The following is a 16904-nucleotide window of genomic DNA, read 5'->3' on the forward strand; positions in this document are numbered from 1 at the left end:
ACTCTCTCCTCGCCACAGAGAGGTTACAGAAAAGAGGGGATGCTAACTGTAGTATCAACCACAACCTATATAAGGCATACATGGGAGGAGGATTCTAAGAGTTACATCTAAGAACAATAATTGATAAAATATTGGTAATCTCAATGGAAAATCACAAATTCAACCTCTTGGAGAGCATCTGGCTGGAGGTCTTTGTAGCTCCAGAAAATCTCACATTTCAGGCTCTGGTAGTTGCTGGAGTAATTGTGGCTCTCAGGTAGTCAATCATCTTCGCCTATTATAGGCCTGTCCAAAACTTTTTGGAGAGTCATTAATACACAACTGTTATTTATATTTGGGATAAAAGATTGTGTTTCATTGGGAAGAACTGCTTTTTGGGTTCCCACACTCAACATCTGCAAACGATAAAACAAACTGCTCGTTTGGGATATTGGACATTGCCACGAGGAAAGCAGCTACCAAGAAATGGATCAAACCAGATGCTCCAACTATGAAGGATTGGTACGATTTAATTTGTGACACTGTATCATGGAAATAATCACCTTACCTCTGAAGCTTCAATGAGCAAAACTCAAGTAACTAACTGAGTTTTGTTTTCCTCCTTTTCCCTTGTTTCTATCTTCTCATGAACACCCTCTGAGGTCTGTTCCTGGACTGTTACTGTGTTGGAAACATTAACATGAAAGGTGAAAAAGGGAATCACCTTATAGAATAAGGATGCACCGTAACACTGTGGGATTCTCCATAAAGAGAAGAAGACAATAAAAGCTTCCTGGGTATTTACCTTAAAGACTGAACGATGACCTTTTCTTAAATGTGATGTCACAAACGAAACATATTTCTCTGGGATTTTGATCTTGGTGTAATTGTATACATACAAGGACGCTACATTCAAGAACTTCAAACCCAGTTAGTGTATCGTGGTGCTGTGGGAATGTGCTGTTCTCCTGTTTTTAGACGTCTCAGATTGCTTCTAATGCAGCCTGACATTTCTGATGCGTTCAGCTCCCACTCGAGAGTGTTTTCAGTTTATTTATGAACCAGTTTATGATCTGTTGACATGTTTATTGTTACCTTGCTTAGTAATATTGAGTATTTGATCTTATTTAGTGAGTAGGGGCTTTTGACCGAGCTGACCTGATGCTCTGTGATTTATTTCTTATGCATTTTGACTTGAAATCCAGTCATATGATTGGCTGATTAAATTGCTGAATGTCAGTGTACGTGTTCGTGTACAGAAGATGTTTTAAACCCACGGTGGAGGTCAGATGAGCTCCTTTTTTTCAATGTTTTTCGTATGCAGGTGTGCAGTATTTTTCTTCACAAGCCAGGAGAAAACTTATCAAATTAGTATTAATTTACTACATTATTAAAACAAAGCTAAGCTACATTACATGCTTAGTAAAGGGAAAAATACAAAAACGTCAGATTTTCTCTCTATGATATTGTTTTATCCACAATGGATGGAATTCTAAGGCACAACAAGGCTAATTGTATAACACAGTTTAACAACTAGAACATGGAAGTTTTGAGACAAATCAATTAAACAAATGCAGAAGCAAACAGGAAAGTCTCAGGGTTTGTTTTAAAAGAAGCAAGAGTTGATGCAGACCCGCAATTATCTGTGTTTGTTCCTGAAAGCAGCTTCTTCCTGCTTAGTTCTAACTGTGTGAACAGAAATCAAACCTGTTCCTGCAGACCTGAGATGTCTTAAAGGTTTTAACACAGCTGAAGATCTGAGATTAAACCATTTAAAGCCTCGTAAACTAACAGCAGTATTCAGGAAGTCAGTGTAGAGACCTCAGATGGGGTGATATGATCCACTTTTCTGGTCTTAGTGAGGACTTGAGCAGAGTAAATACGCTGTTATAGTATTCAAGTCTACTGAAGATAACGCATGAACCCGCTCTTACACATTAGATCTTTAATCCTTAAATTATTCTTCAGGTTTTAGTCGGCTGACTTCATAACTGAGTCGATATGACTGATAAAGTTCAGGTCTGAGTCCACAATAACAACCATATTTCTGTCTTGGTTTTGTGTTTTTTTACATTAAAAACTGAGTCAGCGGGAGCCTGTAAATGTTGAACAAAAGAGGCTCCAGTTTTGAACCCTGAGGAACTCAACAAACATTTTTTGTCCAATCAGATGTGTGATTATCTATAAATAGAAATCAATCTTCTTACAAGCTAATTCAAGGTTTTACAGCAAATCAAACACCAATGAAAGAACCTCAGATATGAACCAATTACCTGCCTGAAATAAGACTAAACACAAAAAGAATACATCATACTTCCCCTTTAAACGCTTTGCTGGGAAGTGCTTGGTTTGTTTCACTGGAAGGAAACTCAGCTTCTTCTCCTAACTGAATCCACTCTGACTTCCTCCTCCCTACAGGACTGTTGGGGTTGCCTGGGTTCAGACCGCCTGGCTCTGAGAGCAGCACAGGAGCCGGTGTCTTCCTCTGTGTGTCACTCTGCATAAAATCTGGGTTATCTGGAGCACAGCACCCAGGGGAAGCACTTTTCTCTCTCATCCTCGACGCGTCTTCCTGCCAAACGGACACACGAGGCGAGGTTATGCTGGGTCGCTGCAGTGTAGAAGTGCAGTGTGTCAGCGCCGGCGGCGTTCTGAGTCCTGGCTGGTTTCACCCTCTTTGTTTTGCATACTGAGACACATGCACAGTCATCACTGCAAAGATTGTGGCTGAGGGTATCTATGCTACACACCAAATCGCCAGCCTCTCAGTCTGGCACCAGCAGACACCTCCGTGGCCAGAGGCTCTGTGGTGGAGGAGGGGGGGGTGCTCCAGTCACACACTCGTGCTCTTTTCCAGCACAGACACACACAGCTCCTCTCACAATGTGTCTTGCTGTGCACTGTCTCTGTTGGCAGATGTAGGCGTTGGATCAGGCACCAACAAATTCCTCTCCTCTCATTTTTAGGAGCCGAGCTGAGGCACCTGTTGCAGCAGAGAGATGAGCATCTGAGGCAGATCTGAGGAGCGTGATGTGCAGCCATGGAGCTGATGGAGCAACACTTATTGTACAGACAGAACGCTGAAAGGGTAAAAAAAAACACCGGAGTTACATAAATATCATTAATTCAATCCAATATTCCCAGTTTAGTATAAAGTTCAAGCTTTATTTTCAGAGACCTGTTGTGTCCAGTTGTGTTATTACTGATGTTCTGACTGTCGCTGGTTGGAGTTGTGAGTAAAACTCCTGGAAGCTCCAGTTAGTATCCGTCTCTTTCATGTGTTTTGAGCTCTTCTGGGTTGCATTTTAGTGCACGTGAATCCCTGCCGTGCAAAACTTTGCTTTTCGGCCGGTGTCTATAGAAACAATTCAGCTGTCACACACTTCATGCCTTCTCTGCTGCGACGCCTCAGTCTGAATTATTTCTGAACAACCTCTTGGCACTTTTATGTGCTAAACTCCTCAACTTCCCGTTATTTTGAGGCCACCTCGCCTCATGTATCCTGGAGGATCAAACCTCAACCTGGGAAATGATATGAAGCCGCTGTTTCAGGGCTGCCAGAGTAGCCAGAGGATGTCTGGATATGAGGGCCAAGACTTCCTGTTTTTTATTTTGTTGCCAGTGGTTTTGAGATTCTGTTTAAATGTGATGGGTCATAATGACATGGACTACAATCTGGCTGCCATGGAAACCCGAAGCAGCACCAAAACTCTTGTCCACTTTGCACATATCTCTTCACAGATTTGACACCAACCCATTGCGGGCCTCATGTTCCCTTTAACCTGGTACAAGGTAGTGATGCAGCTGTGGCTTTTCAGTAAAAGAAATGAATGATTCGGCTTTTCTAAACCAGTTTCTTGTCTTTATTGATCTATTTGACTATTTTTACACATAATTATAGCAGGATTTGTTGAATGCAGTCGAACCAAAATGTGAGTAATGTTTAAGTTCTTCAAACAGGGACTCGGTGGAAGCTGTTTTCCCCTCCGCATTTCACCATATTCCCAGTGCAAAAAGCAAAGTGAACAACAAAAGCATCCCCTTTGTCAGAAGTAAAGTGCCCGGAGCAGCACCCATTGAGTGCAGGGATTCCCATGGCCTTACTGCCATCCAGCTGACACATCCTGCTGCCAGTGACAGCTTAAATCTGCAGCAAAGTGCTCAGAAAAATCTCTGCTTTGTTTCACAGTTGTGCACCCGAGCTCCGGGCTGCGCGCGTTGAGCTGTCTCGCGTGGCGGTTCGTGGAGGGGGAGACGTAGTTTGCATATTCTGAATTGTTTTCATCCCCACCACAAGTAGTTAATTTTTAAGCAATACAATCTGATGTAAGTCTGGGCATGGCTGCGGCAGATTTTCCCAACCCCCCTCTCTGAATCCCTCCCCAGCACACGCACAACGCCTCTGCTTCAAAATTATTTTTCTATACAGCGGTGGGGGCTCCGGAGACTATAAGGTGGCCATGTTTGACAGATTTGTGTCGGGCTCTGCAATGCAGACAGCCAGAGTTGTTGCGTGTGATCTTGCAAGTGACAGTGACACCAGGCAGGTCTGTCGGATTCGTGACTGATCCGGACTTGGAGGGAGCGGAGAAGAGGGCGGGAGGGGGTTTGAAGGGGGGGCTGACAGAAAAGAAACAAACAAGTAACAATGTAACTTACATGCAGTCACACACCCCTTTTTCTTGTAACAATGTGTACGTTTTTAAGGAGGGAGGGGGCGCGCAGAGGGAGACAGAGAGACGGAGTGAGATAGAGAAAGGAGGAGGGGGGTGCGTTCTGAAATAATATAGTCAGCCATTTTTTATGTAAGGGGATTTTTTCTTATTGGGGGGGTTGTTAAAAAATAAATATAAGAGGGCGGCCATCTTTGTTGCTCTGCCTAGTGTAAAATATTCCAAAACGCCCCCCACTTTTTTCTGTGCCGATTTGAATATTAAATAAATATCACATATTCGGGCAAGAATACGCTTTTTGAATACAAGGACGGATCCAATGACAGGGATATAATGTCCTCTCCTCTCCGGTCCTGTGAGGAAGACGAGGGCATGGTGGTTAATTCCGAGGGAGGAGATTTTGATGAAGAAGACGACGACGGAGACCTAGACGAGAACGCAAGCGACATAAACTCGCCGGCGGCGCCTCGGGAAACTGCAACGCCAGCCGCGCCAGGTACAGTAAAGAAAACTGGCGGACAAGTCGGGAGCGCGCACAAGAAATAAAAAACACACTTTGTAGCTCAAACATTTTCTTTGGGGGGGAGGGGGGGGCGAGAAAGCGTAGGTTAGAAAGTAGCCCAGTATCTCTGCCTGTCAATGTCCACAACGGTACAGTATAGGGACCAGCGAGTCCTCGGGTGCGCGCACACAAAATAAGAAACACTCTTAAAGTGTTTTTTTCGGAAGGAGACACGCATATAAATATATATCCTCCAGTTGTTGCGCCTTTATGCTGCTGAAGGAGCCATGTTTGCTGCTACATGGTGATAAGGTGGAAAGCGACGAGAGCGCGCTTTGAAAACTCCGGTTTGCATCAAAACGCAAAAAATCTCAATAAAAACGCGCAGTCAAAACAAAAATGAGATGCCGCAACGTTGTTGGCGCTCATTGTCACCGCTGCTCTTCGTCGTCGTGTCCTCTGCACATCCCAGCAAAGTTTAAACTTAACTTGCCGCAGCTGGTCGCAAGCTCCCCGCGTCTCCGCCATCATCGGAAAGTTGTTTGTTGTTTAAATCCCTCTGACAGCTCCCACGGACACGCAGGACGTGTCAATAAGTCCGGGCTGCGGGGTAATAAGGTCGCCCTGAAGGGTAAAAGAAGCTCACCATGTGGGAACGACTGGCAAAGACATGGACTCCCCCGCCGGAGGCTATGTATTTGATACTCGGCTGGAGATGAGAGGGGGGGATTTTGCTGTGCAGACGTGAAATCCGGGTAATGGTGTGAAATGAGACAGAAAGTTGCCACACTGTCACTACCCTCATTGTCGCCGTGACAGGTCAAAATGGGACGCTGCAGGACGGAGAGGTGTGACTGCACAGCTCTCTCTGGCTGCCTCGGCTCACGCAAGCAGCCGAACAACGGCTTCACTAAATGTTTATCACCGAGACTTCTCCGCTGACGGAGCAGCGTCTTTGTACGTGTTTCTGAATCAGTGCAGTGGATTGTCTGACTGCATGTCATTCTGGAAGTTTCTGTGCCTGTGAACTTGCACGGGGTTGCAGTGAAAGTGACGGGGTGCAGAAAAAGTGGAGGCTGGTTAACCGCCTCAGCAGGACAACTTAAAAACAGCAGCTCTGAATGAAGCTTCAGGCTACAGTTTATTGGTCTAAATAATAATAATAATAATTTGGCATGTGATTTCCTAATTGTGACGTTTCAGCTTATATCGAGAAGTCAAAATGAGAATATTAGAAAATAAGTTGGGTTTAATTTCGTAAAACAAGAATCACCCAGTGCTTCGTCTTTATTCCAATAACTCTTCTTCCCGCCGCTGTGCCGCGTCAGATTCAGAAATGAGCGTTTGTTGAGGACCTTAACCCCCCCTCGACCCCGCGCAGCGGTCACAGCGGTGGTCTCGGTCCCTGTGTGGGAATTGCAGGAGTCGATCCAGTTCAACGCGCAGGCGGCCTCTGAATCACCGAGCCCTGCGTGCGCGCTGCTGCCGCCCCCGGCGCTTCCTCTGCGGCCGCACGGCTACGCGGGAAGCGTATCGTTGTTTGACGGGGTGGGAGTGAGGAGGAGGAGGAGGAGGTTGTGGCTGTGAAAGAGGGGGGGCTGTTGCTGCTGCGGGTGGGAGCGCGCACCAACAAAGGCAGGCAGACAATAAAATCCGACCAAAAACGTAGCAGATATAAAAGGCGGCTCGGCTGGTGGCGCCCATATTTTGGCCATGCTTCGACGCTTTGCTGCTTTCTCTCTGAAGCCGATGTTGCCGTCTCCCTGTGTCTTTCTGTGTGTCTCCTTTTAGCACCAAGCCAGCTCAGGATGCAGGTTAAATTGCTTCCCCTTTTCTTGGGATATTGCCCAGGTCCCAGATCACACTGTCCCTGAGGGCAAAGATATTCACTCATGTACTTGAGAGGCACTACTTCCCATATGATGTAACACAAGCTGAGGCTTTTAAATCAGCTTTACTTCCCTAAAAGTAAAAGTTTTACCAATATAGCACCAGATTTCGTTTGATTCTGTTTCTGTCTGTCTAGATTTGTGGCCGATTTCAGTAACAAACACCAGAGAAAGCTCGCAAAGGCTGAAATAAAGACTAGATTGCTGTGAAAAGGTGCAGGTATCTGGTTAGGGATGAGACCCAAGTTGAGTTTAGTCCACATCACACTTCCACTTTTGTCTGGTTCTTTGAAAACAAACAGGCAAAGATAAGTAGTAGTTTTTAGCACAAAGGGTTTGGTTGCTGTCTGACACAAACCAATTATCCCTTTTCTATAGCTGATACCAGCTGTCAAATCTACTTACAGCCCCTCTGACAAACTAATTGAGCACGTGTGACAACTTAGCTGAGGTCAGAGGTCACTGACGCCACAGTGGTGATCATTGAGGTTTTGTTGCGTGTGATTATGCGCAGCGGGGATTAGCCGGCTTGTTGGAAAGCGTTTGACAAGATTATTGTTGGGCTGATTCTGATAGCTGTCCGTCTTTCATGCTCTCTTTAACCCAGACGACGAGCCGGAGATCTCAGACCGGGAGGTCCCGTGCAGAAAGAAAGGCCGGCCCAAGAAGAAGAAGGACGCAAAGAAGAAAGACAAAGAGGGAAAACCGGTCAAAGCAAAAAAACGCAAGAAGATTGTGAGTTCCTCAGATCGTCTGTCTTGATTTTCTTTTGTCTTTTTCGTGTTACACAGCAGCTGACTTTGTTCTCTGTCGTCACAGGACAGCGATGTAGAGCGAAACTCAGACAGAGAAAGAGGCTACGGTGAGAACTCAGACAGCGTCGCCAGCGACTATGGCTCTGGTGAGAAAAAGAAAAAGAAGAAGCACAAAGAAAGGAAGGAGAAGAAAACCAAGAAGAAGAAAAAAGACGATGGGGACCGAGACAGCAGTCAAGAGGAAACGACAAAGGTAAAGAGGTCGATTTGCCTCCCAAAAGAACCTTGAATGATCTCAGACACGTCCAGCCTAGTTTGGGGTCTGACTGGTGGTTTATTCTCAGCAACCATTAGAGCAGAAAACCTCTGCTCAGCTGGCAAAGGAGTGGGGCCTGGAGGATGTTGATCATACCTTCACAGAGGAGGACTACAGGGAACTCACCAACTACAAAGCCTTCAGCCAGTTTATGAGGTAACGCTACCTTGTTTTTCACATGGTGTTGTCATGGTGCTGCTGGTTTACATCAAGCAGGTACACAGCCACAGAGATTTGAAATATGCTGCCAGGACTGCTGAGCATCCTGTTATGTTTGTGGAACCGCTTCACCCCCGAACCCTAACACTGACCTTAACCCAGACATGGCATCTCCTTGCCTCCATGACAGGTGACGTTTTGCTCCATTTTTAATGGTTGCACTGCAGCGTACAAGAATTACTGATTCAGAATGGTTAGAAATAGCAATAAAATGGCCACAAATACTCCTTTTCAGTGCTGGTTCAGTGCTGGTGTTAGATTCAGTTTTAGATTAGTTTTTTTTTTTTTAAAAGAACCAGCAAAGAACTGGTTTGATTTTCCACAGTCAGGACGCCACCACAGGGCCATGTCATTTTAAGCATCACTTCCATTACACATCTGAAGCTCCCTCTGTTGATGAGGACCACAGTGAAGGGAGACAGTTTATCTCAGCAGATCCCAGCGTTTGTCTCATTTTCCTGCAAACTAATGTCTCGATATCACCAGCCTAATTTATAGAACAGTCCTTGCAGCGCCAGCCTTTGTTTCCAGACACAGCCGGTGTTTATGAACAGCGAAACAAATGGGTGGTTGTTACGTGAAATGAGGTTTGATAGCGAAATAATTTAATTATAACTTTTAAAAATACGTCTCCTATGCTTTTTGTCTAATAAAACTTACAAGAAATAGAACCCAAAGATGACATACTAGGTACAAACTGGCAGATATCTGTGTAAAAATGCATCATGTGAACCTCCTCTCCTCTCCTACCTGTGGATTCGTGGTTTTCGAGAGAGATCTATAAATGTGAGCAGATGATATTGAACCATCTGTTCAGAAATGTAGCTGCAAACAGCACCTGAAGCCAAAAACACGACTGGTGATATTAGAACGTCACATTGAGGAACACTGAGTGCATGTTCCTCCAACACTGCTCCGACTTCACATCCATGCCGAAGCTCAGTTTTTGTTACTGTTCTCTCTTGGATTGAGCAGACTAGATGCAACGTTGGCTCTGGATTTTTACTTGTTCTCGTTGCTCTTCTCTGCCCCTGATGTCAGCGGTTCTTTGCTCTGGACCAGCACAGGGTTGGTACCAGCGTAGCACCTGATTTACGGGACCGAAGCCAGTGCTTTGGCAGCTGAAACATAAGTCAGGCTCTATCTCTGAACCAGTACTTTGGCCACTTTGGTAGAAGAAACATCAAAGAGACTCAAAAAGGCTACTTAAAACTAAAGAAAAGCTGCTTAAAATGACTCAAATTTACATAAATACGTAGAATAATCTGTCAGAGAGTAAAGAAACAAGCCACAAATAGATTCAGAGAGCCTGAAAAGTATCATCACGACTCCCAAGAATCACACGAGACGAGCACACACTCGTGTTAATTACAGTTTCCTCGAGTCTTCGTCAGTCAGGATTTCTTGCCTGGGGTGGCAGAACTGTGTTTGTTCATGGTGTGTCTGTACGGTTGAGTTAAAATAGCTTGAAATGCAGCTTTTAGTTGAGTCATAAATCTTCGCTGATCGGAAGGATGTCAGAGATTTAATAAACTTTTTTTTTAAAAAAGGGTTGCTGATAATCATGGCTCCAATGAGTCTGTGCTTGTTGCTGCTTGGACTCGTTTTCTTATTGAGACGGAAACCTCCCCGCAGTGTTAGTGTCACATGACAGGCCTGGTTTGGAGACTTAGATTTCTTTGTGTTCTGCTGCTACGTGTCATATCTGCTGTGGGAAACCAAGTCTGTTTGCCCAAGTAACACTGATTCATTCTCAGAGTTATTGCAGCGATCAGGACATCACTTACTTCAGCTGAGATTGTCTAGTGTGAAGTGACTTGCAGCATATTAACACAGACACTATTTCTTGCTCTCGTCTTCTTCCAGCAGCTGCATCTTTATCATCACAGCTTGTGTCATTAGTCAGGCACTGACACTATGTCAGAGGCTGCCTGAGCCTCAGCCTGTGTGGCTGACTCACCTGAACTCTAATAACGTTCAGTCTTGTGCATGCTTAGGGTGGGAGTTGTTTGTATTTAGCTTTCTCAACTCCACTCAGACAAAATTGAAGTCATAATTAGTTTATAGAGTTTTCTACGACAAATATTTGGCCACAGGTTTAAAGTTCACATATTTTTGCTGCTCACAGGCCGATGATAGCCAAGAAGAATCCTAAGATTCCCATGTCAAAGATGATGACCATCCTGGGGGTCAAGTGGAGGGAGTTCAGCTCGAACAACCCTTTCAAAGGCAACGCTGCTGCTGTCGCAGCGGCTGCTGCTGCCGCCGCCATCGCTGTTGCCGAGCAGGTCTCTGCAGCAACCGCCTCCCCCGAGCCGCCACCTCCTCAACCGCCACCAATTAGAAAGGCTAAGACAAAGGAGGGCAAAGGTCAGTGGCAACCTTTAGATCTGATCGTCTTCTGTGCTCCTTTAACTTTGTGTTATTTGTTTAAATCCTCTGAAACAGAAGTAAAATGACCTCACACCACCGTATATCTATGACATATGCTGATGTCCTCCTTTTTCTTTGTTGCACTGCTGTGTTTAGCCTTTATTTTTCATATTGCACGTGATCTTTATATCTGTTCAGGTCCAGGCTATAAGAAGCGAAGTAAAAGTCCTCGAGTGCCGGACAAGAAAAAGGCTTCAGCTGTATCCAAGGCTAAAAAGATGGCACCCATTCGTATTAAATTATCACCTATAGGTGCCAAGAGGAAGAAGAGCTGCTCTGTGAGTGTGAAGTTTACACTGTGCTGAAAACACCTGAGGAAATATTTTCCTTGTCTTAAAATCACCCTCCACCTGATTTCTTGCTCTCTGATAGAGCGACGACGTCGATGAGGATGAGTCTGAGCAGGAGGACTCCAGCGTTCACAGCTCCTCGGTTCGCTCTGACAGCTCCGGTCGAGTGAAGAAGAACAAGCGGGGGCGGCCCGCCAAGAAGAAGAAGAAAAGTAAGTACCACACAAAGTTAGGACACACCTACCCATTCAGTTTGACTGTGGAGTGATTCTGTCATCGTTCATGATAACTTCTGTGTGCTTTGGAACGTTTTGGATCCTAAGGGCTCTTCTCAGAAAGCCTGCTCTGTACACTTGTTAAGCTGAGAATTATCGACTCATCTCACTACTATTCACATCTAATGTTGTCAAAAGGGAAGTTTTTACACGCCTCTGCAGGGGTGCCCCAAGGCTCAACATTGGGACCCCTCCTCCTTTCATTGCTTCACATTGCTTCTCAAAGGGCTGGACAGAATGGTGGCATATGGTATATGTTAGTGCTTTCTCTGAATATTTACTATCTATTATAATATTGGTACGGTAATCTTACTAAAAACCACCAGTGTCAGCTGTTAACATCTGTTTGCTTCTTTGCTCCTATCTCTGCTCTCATATGTTGTTTTTTATTACAAATTAGTTCATAATTAAACTGTCTGTGTTTAGCTTTCAGTGTCACTGACTCAGAAATAGCTAATAATGCCTTTAAGACTACATGCAAGCATGATTGCTTTCTCTGTAAAGGGCTTGTGAGGATTTCCGTTGTGAACTGGCATTATGTCAGTTAGTGGCACGTGAATAACCGGTTAGATTAAAACCTGCAAGATTTGGAAGTGTCTGTAATTAAGCTGTGAGAACGACCCTGAAACACACTAATGATCAATCCTGGAGGAAAGTCTGTTTTTTCATTTTAGTTGTACTTAACATGTTAAATTACATGCTGTTTTGTTGACGCTCTCCAATGGAAATTAGCCACATTTGTCCAGCACGACACGACGATTTTATTATTTCATTAAATGGTGGGTTGGTCAGCTTTAGTGTCCATAGCTCTTCAGTTAAAGCATAAAGTGTTTCGTGCAGCTGAATGTAACGTTTGTTTTAGATTAGTTGACCATTTTTGCCAGATCTGTGAAGGTACGTGTTACCTCGACAGCATCCTTCCAACAAGGTTGATCACACCTTACCTTGTGAATCAGCAGGATTCCCATGAGAAGTGTGAGATCAAGATAAAGGGAGAATCCGTCTTGCCAGACTCACAGCTTTCAGTTTGTGACTGAGATACAAAAGATCGACCAATCGGCATCTTTTACTGGTGGCTACATGTGGGTTTTAGGTGTGACTCCTCCGCACTGGCTGCCTCCACGTGGTTCCGCTTGGATCATATCTGGTTGTATAGTTTGTTCGTGGTTTTGTGACTAATCACTTGCTTTTCCAGACAGTTTTTTCAGGGCACCTTCCAGATGATTGTGTGGAAAAAAAACGTGGATGTCATGTGATTATATTTGTCAGGAATGCGGACACTGAGGCTAAAAACGTCTTTTGTGTTGTCATTAGATCAGGAGAAATCAAAGTTGTAAACCTGAGGTAAGGAAGGCATAAGAGGGATTCTCTTAACCCGATTAAGTGAGACGTTTTTCACGCCTTGGTACGTGGAAATGAGTCTTTCTCATGTTTTCTTTGCTTTGCAACGTATTTTACGCTGTCCTGTCATATCCAGTTCCAGGTGAGGAGGAAGGGGACGGCTATGAGACCGATCACCAAGACTACTGTGAGGTGTGTCAGCAAGGTGGCGAGATCATCCTGTGTGACACATGTCCTCGGGCTTACCACCTTGTATGCCTTGAGCCTGAGCTGGACAAGGCCCCCGAGGGCAAATGGAGCTGCCCCCATTGTGTGAGTACTGCACAGGGGCACTTCTGTTCCTCTTCTCTATGCATGTTCGACTTCGCATCTTTATTCTTGCATTTTTCTCCAAGCAACATGGCTACTGGACAAACCCTGGTGGGAAAGAAAACAGTTGCAGCTGAATCGATGCTTTGGATCGTTGCGTCACAACTCTGAGTGGGGATTTGGCTGCTGGAGAAGTTTCTCACATCGAACCAGTGAGGCAAGCAGGGCAGATTATTCAGTGAAGATGAACTCTTATCAAGGAGTGAAACTGCTGGCTGAACTGCTGTGGGAGGTTTCACAAAAAGGAAGAAAACGCTGGGAATCCACCATGCAGACTTTTATTTGACAGTAGCATCTTTCAGGTTATTCAGCAGACATGAAGTATTGTTGGTTGAATAATAACCAGTCTTAAGACAACCTGCATTAGTAGTCTGTCCCTGCAATCATATATAAACTTACTGGCATTGCTGTTAAGTCTTTAGATTGTACCAGTCATGAAATGCCATTTATCTAAGTGTGCATAAGCAGGTGTCAACGACACTTCAAGACAGGTAGAGAGCTGAAGTTGGTGTAACTCTCAGGTTTATCAGTGACCTGAATGGGGAAAAGGCTGAACTGGCTCTAAGAAGTCCGGCTGCGGTTGTCTCATGAGCGGGTCAAGTGTTAATTGGCCGGTGTTGTACCGTATGTGAAAGAGTGAAAATATTATGGACTGCTCAGATGTTTGCTGAAGAACCAACAAAATACTTAAATGTTCTTAAAGATTTCTCCTACTTACTACACTCTGAATAGAAGTCATAGTTTGACTTGATCATGATAGCAAAGGGCATGTTTATAGGCTGCATATAAAAGATAGATTTTGCCACCATGAATTCAGCATTTAGACATCGTGGTTTAGGCTTTTTAGGCAGAAGTGATGTGTGAGGGATAGAACCTGTTACCCAGGGATGGGTAATGATTTTCCACTTGGTAAGCAATCATATAGTTAATGCAACTGTAACCTTGAGGTTGAAACAGTTTGATTTAACCGGCAGCTAGTATTTTCATTGCATATGCACTGTTTTGTCGTCATGTCACTCACCTGTAATTAAGCACAACTTTATGCTCTGATGCAGTTTAGAAGTTGTCATGGATATCGTCCCAACTCTCTGAGGCTGCTCCACGGCCAAATCGCACATTTAAATGCATCCTGCAAGCATCAGTCTTTTCCAACTCCTGATCCCACGTAACTGCTGTGCAGTCTGTGAGTTAGTGAGCTTATAAGCGGGGTCCAGAGGCCCATAAATGAGTCATATTCTCCTTTCCTCTGAGCTGCAACATAGGTTACCCATCAGCTATCACTGTTGTGGATTCCTCTCCTCCTCCTCTGAGCTCTCCGTCTGTCAGCAAGCAGAAGGAAAAAGAAAAATGCTACTGGCAGTTTGAGCAGATACCAACCAAAGACATGTTTCAGACCAGTTTTAATGAGGCGGGGGGTGCATAGGTATTTCTGCTTCTGTGTTAAAGTGTTAAAGAGGAGCTGTATGATTGATAAGGTCAGAGATCAGAGTGGTCTTGTCTGTGTTGACAAACCTTTGCTGTGGCAGTGCAGCCTCTTATAAGGATTTATATCATATATTATATTATAAGGATACTGCCAATTAAAAAGGCTGAGAAAAAACTGGCTGTAAAAGTAATTTTAATGACAATTTTCCTTCACTGATCTTAAGTATTACATTTGTCTTTCACTTATTATAAAGGGGGGTAAAGGCTGCCTTGTTTCTTTTTCACTTCAGTGTGTCTTTGGGCGACATCTTTCTAATGCATATCTTGTTTATTGATTAATTTCCACACCGGTGGGCAGTGTGCGGGTCTGATTTAAGGAAATTACAGTGTGAGGCTGAAGCACAGCATAACACGGCCTGTTACTTTGAGAGCAATGCCTGTTATGGTGTGTGTTTGCGGTGCTTTTTTGGAATGGTTCTGCTGTGAAAAGTGCAATGAATAAAGAGTATTAAGTTTTTCATAAGCCCAGAAATGATTGTGTGGCGTATTGTGCGAAGATATGGAAAATGTTGCAGTGCTTTGAGTGTGTTAGTTATTTCCAGTGTTTTCTGAAGTGTCTAATGGGGATGTTCCATGTCTGTGCAGTCAATTAAATGATTTCTTAATGGGCTTTGTCACCAACTAATTAGCTGATATTTTACACATGCTGAAGACAGCGCTCAGTTGTGTTTCCACACACATTCATCCAGAGCAGGAGGCAGCGGGACTGGGGCGGTCACATGGCTCTTTGCCACGTTCGCTCGCACTGTTCTGAATCAAAGGCAACTGGTTGTAACATTTATACAACAATGGCGTGAGCAAAAGCCCATTTTAGTTCTTGTTTGGATTGTTAAGTCCAGCCATTGAGCTTTCTCTGCTGACACTGGAGAATGAATGCAAGCAGAGCTGACCTGGATATATACTCGTGTTATGGATAATCATTCATATCAATTTACCACAACAGCCATTGCTGCTCTGGGACAATGGAGCGCAGATATGAATGAGGTGTTATGTAAGTCTGGAAGGTCCTTTTTTAACCTTTATTCACCCAGGATAGGTTCACCTGGAGCAGTGATCTATTTTTCATGAACCCCAGGCTCCACAGTCACGTCATACTTGCAACAATTCCTCAGCAGCTCCAGTCAAAGTCTCCCGAGTCCTCCTCCTCCCGCTCATCTCATGTCTCACAGTCACATTCATGTTTTAGACTGTTTTAGCTCAAAGGCCACGGCCGTCTCTACTGCCAACCTCAAATAAAGGCAGTAAAACAGCCACAAAGCACCTTGCTCATTTGATACATTGAGGATTTTCCAGTTAAATGTTTTGTTTTGTTTACGCTTCTCCAGGAAAAAGAGGGAATCCAGTGGGAAGCGAAAGACGAAGAGTTTGATGATTTTGAGGAGGACAGCGAGGACAGGGTGATAGCAGAGGTGTGTGTGCCCACCGGCGGGGAGGAGGAAGATGACGACCACATGGAGTTCTGCCGGGTGTGTAAAGATGGAGGGGAACTGTTGTGCTGTGACACGTGCACGTCCTCCTACCACATTCACTGTCTGAACCCGCCTCTGCCTGAGATCCCCAACGGAGAGTGGCTGTGTCCACGATGCACGGTCAGTATCTGATTGTGCACTTTGTTTGTTATCCATCATTTAATCGACTTATTTTACAAGTTTATCGACGTCTTTGAATCAGGTCTCATATTTGTAAATAATTTCTCCCTCCAGTGTCCGCCTATCAAGGGACGCGTCCAGAAGATCCTCCACTGGCGATGGGGTGAGCCTCCACCGCCCATTCCTGTTCCACCGGCCCCTGACGCGCCACCTGATGCCCCCCCACCACCGCCCATGAAGGGCAGGGCTGAGAGGGAGTTCTTTGTGAAGCTGACCGGACAGTCGTACTGGCACTGCACCTGGATCACTGAGCTGCAGGTGAGACGAAGGAAACAAACATAAAGAACATAAAGTTATACGTATTAATGAGTTTTTTTCCCTTTTTGGACTTCTTAAAATCTTAATTAAAAATAAGTATGCCACGTGTCAATCATTAGATGGTAGATATCTTAAAAAATATGCAAGGTTACACACTGCAACATTTTTTTATTTTCACCCTTTAGCTGGAGATCTTCCACTCAGTGATGTATAGAAACTACCAGAGGAAGACGGACATGGACGAGCCTCCCAGCCTGGATTACGGCTCGGGCACGGAGGACGAGAACGGAGTGGGAAAGAGCGAGAAGAGGAGGGCCAAAGACCCCCAGTATGCCATCCTGGACGACAAATACTACAAATACGGCATCAAGCCCGAGTGGATGATGATTCACCGCATCATCAACCACAGGTAAGCGGCTGCACGTCTGAGGTTTCAGGGTTTGCATCACAGCTCACTGTCCTGCATGTGCC

At 44.7% G+C, this 16904-nt stretch overlaps 1 protein-coding gene across 1 annotated transcript in view; it reads left to right on the forward strand.

Moving 5' to 3' along the window:
• The first annotated feature begins 4606 nt into the window (after positions 1-4606).
• Positions 4607-16904, forward strand: part of chd3 (chromodomain helicase DNA binding protein 3) — a 36310-nt gene continuing 24012 nt past the window's right edge. The window contains exons 1-11 of the mRNA XM_072376781.1: positions 4607-5148; positions 7651-7778; positions 7863-8051; positions 8143-8270; positions 10462-10703; positions 10905-11044; positions 11139-11268; positions 12809-12984; positions 15852-16115; positions 16230-16433; positions 16619-16842. Of these exons, the coding sequence (XP_072232882.1) occupies positions 4986-5148; positions 7651-7778; positions 7863-8051; positions 8143-8270; positions 10462-10703; positions 10905-11044; positions 11139-11268; positions 12809-12984; positions 15852-16115; positions 16230-16433; positions 16619-16842 (1988 nt within the window). The 5' untranslated portion in view covers positions 4607-4985. The remainder of the gene's footprint in view (positions 5149-7650; positions 7779-7862; positions 8052-8142; positions 8271-10461; positions 10704-10904; positions 11045-11138; positions 11269-12808; positions 12985-15851; positions 16116-16229; positions 16434-16618; positions 16843-16904) is intronic.

This window comes from Leuresthes tenuis, unplaced genomic scaffold (assembly GCF_036924035.1).
Source record: "Leuresthes tenuis unplaced genomic scaffold, fLeuTen1.0.hap1 SCAF_22, whole genome shotgun sequence".
NCBI lineage: Eukaryota > Metazoa > Chordata > Actinopteri > Atheriniformes > Atherinopsidae > Leuresthes > Leuresthes tenuis.